Source organism: Hylobates moloch, unplaced genomic scaffold, assembly GCF_009828535.3.
Source record: "Hylobates moloch isolate HMO894 unplaced genomic scaffold, HMol_V3 SCAFFOLD_1, whole genome shotgun sequence".
Taxonomy (NCBI): Eukaryota; Metazoa; Chordata; class Mammalia; order Primates; family Hylobatidae; genus Hylobates; species Hylobates moloch.
The window spans coordinates 98480597-98487756 of NW_026652276.1; the positions used below are offsets into that span (position 1 = coordinate 98480597).

Sequence of the window (7160 nt, forward strand, 5' to 3'; positions counted from 1 at the left end):
GTGACGTCGCCTTTCTGCTGAAGTTCCTAAAATGTCTCCCTCTGAAATTTAGGACACTGGCAAACTGAATGTTGCCTACTTTCGATTTGACATAAATGATGCAACTGGAGACCTGGATGCCAACCGTCCTGTCCCATTTCGACTCACGCCCAACATTTCTGAGTTTCTGACCACCATCGGGGTCTCTGGCCCATTGACAGCATCCATGATTGCGGTCGCCCGGTGCTTCGCCCAGCCAAACTTTAAGGTGGGTCTCCGCATCGTCCTATCACAGGCGCAGGCTAGAGCCACTCAGAAGCCCGCACATCACGGCCTTGCAGGAGCTGCTGATCTGCCTCACAGGCTCCGCGTTCTCCACACTGGCCAGCACCCCTGTGTGTTATGTCCTTTGCTATGAGGGCAAGGGATGGTTTTCTCTTTGGTTCATTCTTGTCTGTAGTGCTTGGAAAGGGCCTGCCCGACACTCAGCAGACGCCGGAAGGCGTCAAGTAAACAAATAAATAGATTGGGCCTCAGTTGCAGCATGGCCGCCTTTGTCATCCAGGTCCGCGCTACCCAACACTGAGGCCATCTGGCTGCTGTTGCTGCAAGTGGAGGAAGGGGTTTGTCCCCCAGCGGCTTCCCCAGCCCGTCCTGAGGGCACACAGCCTGGCCTGGTGCTGAGATTCGACTGGCCCTCGGTGGCCCTGGGCGGCCGCTGTGGTTGAGTCCCACCTTGTTAGGAAGCTGCCCCTCTGGGCTGTTCTTGGTTAAACACAAGTCATCTCATTGTCTCCCTCACGCAGGTGGACGGCATTCTGAAAACGGTTCTCCGGGACGAGATCATTGCTTGGCACAAAAAAACGCAGGAGGACACGTCCTCTCCTCTTTCAGCCGCCGGGCAGCCAGAGAACATGGACAGCCAGCAACTGGTATCCCTGGTTCAGAAAGCCGTCACCGCCATCATGACCCGCCTGCACAACCTCGCCCAGTTCGAAGGCGGGGAAAGCAAGGTGAACACCCTGGTGGCCGCGGCAAACAGCCTGGACAATCTGTGCCGCATGGACCCTGCCTGGCACCCCTGGCTGTGACCGCGGCCACCACGGCCACCTGGAATGTGAAGGGCGCCCCGGGCTCTGAGCCCGCAGCTTTTACAACTTCTCCCTGCCTCGTTCCTTATATTCACAGAAGCCCCATAGTTTCACTGGGTTGCAGTTATTTTCCTGGTAGTTTGTGTGTTAAGAGAGGGAGAATATAGTTTAGAGGAAGCTGAACTATGGGCGAGGCGGTTGGAAATGGCAGAGCTGAAACTTATTCCAAGCTTTCAAAATAATATTTTAAGAAGCCAGGATTCTCCAGTCTGGAATTTCTGGGTGAGTCCTTTTTTTATGGTGTCCTCCCTCTGTGAATGTACAGGCAGAACTGTACGAACAGCTCCCTACCATCCATTTTTAACTCTTTCGGAAATAACACCTCACAGCAGCTTCGTGCTTTTGTACAGACCTTTGTAACAAGTGTACAGAAAACTCATTTTGTTTGAGAAACAGGAGATGATGAACCCATCATGCTGGTTTTTCTCTGAGCACAAAATTTTAGGCTGTACACAGCCAGCCTTGAGAATCTCGTTGAGCGTTCGGCGTGGATCCACAGGGCCAGGTCACCCTGCGGGAGCGCCACACACATCCACTTCGGATTCAGCGGGTGAAGACAGAACTCTGAGAGTCTGCAGGCGGCTCCTGTGCTTTTTATTTCTGGCTCTTCGGATGACTTCTAGACATTTACTGTCATTGTACCTGAAGAAAAAATCACTTTTACCTTCCTAATTTAAAAAGACAAAACGGAAATGTACGTTCCTTCGCTAGCTTTAGTCTTTCTGTTCACATTTTTATAAATCTGAGCATTGAGAATGTTCTATCTAAATTTGTACAGTGTGATTTTTTTTTAGAATAAATATTTTATAAAAGGGTTTATTGTCCCTTGTTTATGTTAAAATGCTTGTTTCCATGAGGGGTTTCTTCCCTCTCAGTGTCCTTCAGCCCCTTGGGAACCAGAGACCCCAGAGACAGTGTGGGCTCCTCAGCGTAGCCTCTTGGTGACAGCGTGCGCTGCCTGGGCAGGCACAGTGCTGCTGTGATCACAGGGGAGGCCATGACTTGGCACGTGGGAAGCCAGCTCAGAGCATATTCAGTCAAGGCAATGAGGAATGGCGGTCCGATCTCAGCAGCGGGTCGGCATGCCAGACTCTCAGAGCCCTCAGCTGTGTTCATGTGTTTCAGGACTGCTGCCATGTAACGTGTATGTGGAGCGTGTGTGGAGTGTGCCTGAAGCATGCCTGGAGGCTCAGCATGAACCACTCTGTGCCCAGCTCTACCTCCTCATTGTCCTTCATCCACAGTGTGTACTGTGGGCCAGGCCTGCCCTCGTGTGGGAGGGACAGTCCCCAGGGAGCACACGCCATGATGTCAGAAACATCTTCTTCGAGGAAGATGGCCCTTTACAGGCCCCAGGGGATGGGGGCAGCACGGAGTCCTCTCTGGGCCTCTGCCCCAGGCCACAGAACCTTCTTCAGCCTTTGACTCTCCTTGCCTTTCATTTACCCTCCATTGTTCCAGGCTACCACGGAATGATGATTACAGCTGAGTTTACCCAAATCCCACCGCAGGGTCAAATGAAACGGCCTTGACAAGATGTCCCTTGGCAGCTTGAGATCGCAGTTGTGTTGCTGGGTTATGGCCTGGGTGCAGGCTGGTTTGCAGTGGGCAGTACTGGCAGCTGCCATCAAGGTCTCTGCTGGGCTCCAGCCCTCAGCCCAGAGGGGTGGTTCCCCACTTTATAGAGAGGGGGTTTCCAGCTCAGAGAAGGTGAGAAGCTTGTCCAAGGCCTGGAGCAGTTGTGGAGTAACCGGGAGTGAAGTCCGTCTAGCCTGATTCCAAGCCCTCATGCTGCTCACAGGTCAAGGCCGAGGGGCTGGTTTTTGCCAGTCTGACTGGACTCAGGTTACTTCCCAGTTCCTTGCAGAGAGCTGTCTTTGTGAGACGGTGTCTTGGCTTCTGGCATGGTGGGAGCCGTGCTTTGCAAATGAGGAGTGATTGCGTGCTCATCTGGCAGCTGGTGGGTGTCCTGCTGGCGTCAGGCCTGAACAGGGACCGTGCTCCTCTGATTGTCCTCACTGCGTGTGACAAGGCCTAGGCCACTGTATGAGTCATCTTGCGCTCCACGAAGCCTGGTGTCTGCAGATGTGTGGGTGGCGTTAGGGTTGGGGGACATTTGTCTTTCACACTGGAGAATGGGAGTCGGGGGCTGGTGCTACTGGTGAGGAAGAGGCCCGGCCTGCTGCCAGGTTCACCCACACCTTCCCCCTGGTTATTGGGAAAACCAACCTTGGAATGGCCAAGGCAGGAGACAGCACCTCACCGGTGAAGATCCAGCATCTCATGAGCTCCATGTGGAAAGATCAAGGATCTGGAGTCTGGAGCCCTTCAGGCAGCAACTCAATGACCAGGAACCTCAGCTCTGTCCACCCTAGTGCAGCGTTGCTGGGAGCTGGACCCGGGAGGCTGCCGGCTCCAGAGTGAGGAGGGTCCAGACCACGCAGACAATATGCCCTTTTTCTCCAAACACCATTTCAAGGTAAGTGCTATGATCAGACTTCTTTTTATTCTTGTGGTAAGATCCGTATAACATCAAATTTACCAGTTTGATGAATTTTAAGTGCACAGTTGAGTGGCATTATGCATCTTCGTTGTTGTGCAGCAATCACCAGCATCCATCTCCAGAACTTTTACGTCTTCCCATCTGGAAAAATCTGTCCTCATTAAACACTCACTCCCCATCAGCCCTCCCCTCTGCCGCTGCCAACTACCATTCTACTTTCTGTCTCTGTGAATTTGATGACTCTGGGGACCTCATATAAGTGGAATAATGCAATATTTGTCCTTTTCTGATTGTTTTTTGTTCTTGTTTTGAGACGGAGTTTCGCTGTTGTTGCCCAGGCTGGAGTGCAGTGGTACGATCTCAGCTCACAGCAACCTCCACCTCCTGGGTTCAAGCGATTCTCCTGCCTCAGCCTCCTGAGTAGCTGGGATTACAGGCCCCTGCCACCACACTGGGCTAATTTTTGTTTTTTTAGTAGAGACGGGGTTTCACCATGTTAGCCAGGCTGGTCTCAAACTCCTGACCTCAGGCGATCTACCCACTTCAGCCTCCCAAAATGCTGGGATTACAGCCATGAGCCGCGAGCCGCGGCGCCTGGCCTTTTGTGACTGTTTTATTTCGCTTAGCATAATGACCTCAAGGTTCATCCATGCTGCAGCGTGTCAGACTCTCCTTCCTTTTTAAGGCTGAATTGCGTTGTGTTGCCTGTGTAGACATTTTGTTTGTTCATTCATCTGCTGATGGGTACTTGGCTTCTCTGTCTTTTGTCCACTATGAATAATGCTCCTCTGAACATAGGCATACAAATATTTGTTCAATTTCCTACTTTTAGTTTTTTGGTTATCTACCCAGAAGTAGGCTTGCTGGATCATATAGGAATTCTATCTTTAATTATTTGAGGAACTGCCATGCTGTTTTCCATAGCAGCTGTATCATTTTACGTTCCCACCAGCAATAGGTAAGGTTTTTGATGTCTTCACATTCTTGGCAACATTTGCAATGTTCTGTTTTTTTTGTTTTTTTTGTTTTTTTTTTTTTTATTATACTTTAGGTTTTAGGGTACATGTGCACAATGTGCAGGTTTGTTACATATGTATCCATGTGCCATGTTGATTTCCTGCACCCATTAACTCGTCATTTAGCATTAGGTATATCTCCTAATGCTGTCCCTCCCCCCTCCCCCAACCCCACAACAGTCCCCGGAGTGTGATGTTCCCCTTCCTGTGTCCATGAGTTCTCATTGTTCAATTCCCACCTATGAGTGAGAACATGCGGTGTTTGGTTTTTTGTCCTTGCGATAGTTTACTGAGAATGATGTTTTCCAATTTCATCCATGTCCCCACAAAGGACATGAACTCATCATTTTTTATGGCTGCATAGTATTCCATGGTGTATATGTGCCACATTTTCTTAATCCAGTCTATCGTTGTTGGACATTTGGGTTGGTTCCAACTCTTTGCTATTGTGAATAGTGCCGCAATAAACATACGTGTGCATGTGTCTTTATAGCAGCATGATTTATAGTCCTTTGGGTATATACCCAGTAATGGGATGGCTGGGTCAAATGGTATTTCTAGTTCGAGATCCCTGAGGAATTGCCACACTGACTTCCACAATGGTTGAACTAGTTTACAGTCCCACCAACAGTGTAAAAGTGTTCCTATTTCTCCACATCCTCTCCAGCACCTGTTGTTTCCTGATTTTTTAATGATGGCCATTCTAACTGGTGTGAGATGGTATCTCACTGTGGTTTTGATTTGCATTTCTCTGATGGCCAGTGATGATGAGCATTTCTTCATGTGTTTTCTGGCTGCATAAATGTCTTCTTTTGAGAAGTGTCTGTTCATGTCCTTTGCCCACTTTTTGATGGGGTTGTTTGTTTTTTTCTTGTAAATTTGTTTGAGTTCATTGTAGATTCTGGATATTAGCCCTTTGTCAGATGAGTAGGTTGCAAAAATTTTCTCCCATTCTGTAGGTTGCCTGTTCACTCTGATGGTAGTTTCTTTTGCTGTGCAGAAGCTCTTTAGTTTAATGAGATCCCATTTGTCAATTTTGGCTTTTGTTGCCATTGCTTTTGGTGTTTTAGACATGAAGTCCTTGCCCACGCCTATGGCCTGAATGGTATTGCCTAGGTTTTCTTGTAGGATTTTAATGGTTTTAGGTCTAACATTTAAGTCTTTAATCCATCTTGAATTAATTTTTGTATAAGGTGTAAGGAAGGGATCCAGTTTCAGCTTTCTACATATGGCTGGCCAGTTTTCCCAGCACCATTTTTTAATAGGGAATCCTTTCCCCATTTCTTGTTTTTGTCAGGTTTGTCAAAGATCAGATGGTTGTAGATGTGTGGTATTATTTCCAAGGACTCTATTCTGTTCCATTGGTCTATGTCTCTGTTGTGGTACCAGTACCATGCTGTTTTGGTTACTGTAGCCTTGTAGTATAGTTTGAAGTCAGGTAGCGTGATGCCTCCAGCTTTGTTCTTTTGGCTTAGGATTGACTTGGCGATGCGGGCTCTTTTTTGGTTCCATATGAACTTTAAAGTAGTTTTTTCCAATTCTGTGAAGAAAGTCATTGGTAGCTTGATGGGGATGGCATTGAATCTATAAATTACCTTGGGCAGTATGGCCATTTTCACGATATTGATTCTTCCAACCCATGAGCATGGAATGTTCTTCCGTTTGTTTGTATCCTCTTTTATTTCATTGAGCAGTGGTTTGTAGTTCTCCTTGAAGAGGTCCTTCACATCCCTTGTAAGTTGGATTCCTAGGTATTTTATTCTCTTTGAAGCAATTGTGAATGGGAGTTCACTCATGATTTGGCTCTCTGTTTGTCTGTGATTGGTGTACAAGAATGCTTGTGATTTTTGTACATTGATTTTGTATCCTGAGACTTTGCTAAAGTTGCTAATCAGCTTAAGGAGATTTTGGGCTGAGACAATGGGGTTTTCTAGATATACAATCATGTCATCTGCAAACAGGGACAATTTGACTTCCTGTTTTCCTAATTGAATGCCCTTTATTTCTTTCTCCTGCCTGATTGCCCTGGCCAGAACTTCCAGCACTATGTTGAATAGGAGTGGTGAGAGAGGGCATCCCTGTCTTGTGCCAGTTTTCAAAGGGAATGCTTCCAGTTTTTGCCCATTCAGTATGATATTGGCTGTGGGTTTGTCATACATAGCTCTTATTATTTTGAGATATGTCCCATCAATACCTAATTTATTGAGAGTTTTTAGCCTGGCAGAGACATAACCAAAAAAGAGAATTTCAGACCAATATCCTTGATGAATATTGATGCAAAAATCCTCAATAAAATACTGGCAAACCGAATCCAGCAGCACATCAAAAAGCTTATACACCATGATCAAGTGGGCTTCATCCCTGGGATGCAAGGCTGGTTCAACATACGCAAATCAATAAATGTAATCTAGCATATAAACAGAACCAAAGACAAAAACCACATGATTATCTCAATAGATGCAGAAAAGGCCTTTGACAAAATGTTGTTTTTTTGTTTGTTGTTGTTGTTGT

The 7160-nt window shown here is 47.2% G+C and overlaps 1 protein-coding gene across 11 annotated transcripts in view; it reads left to right on the forward strand.

The window, feature by feature from the left end:
* The window catches only part of TRRAP (transformation/transcription domain associated protein), a 143094-nt gene extending 141149 nt beyond the window's left edge, over positions 1 to 1945 (forward strand). For 8 of the 11 annotated variants that reach the window (XM_032755915.2, XM_032755914.2, XM_032755923.2 and 5 more), the window contains 2 exons: positions 53 to 247; positions 786 to 1273. In XM_032755915.2, coding sequence (XP_032611806.1) covers positions 53 to 247; positions 786 to 1070 — 480 coding nt within the window. In that variant the 3' untranslated portion in view covers positions 1071 to 1273. Of the gene's footprint in view, positions 1 to 52; positions 248 to 785 lie in introns of all 11 variants that reach the window. The other 3 variants (XM_032755921.2, XM_032755924.2, XM_032755928.2) reach the window with 1 other exon arrangement.
* The last annotated feature ends 5215 nt before the right edge of the window (positions 1946 to 7160 follow it).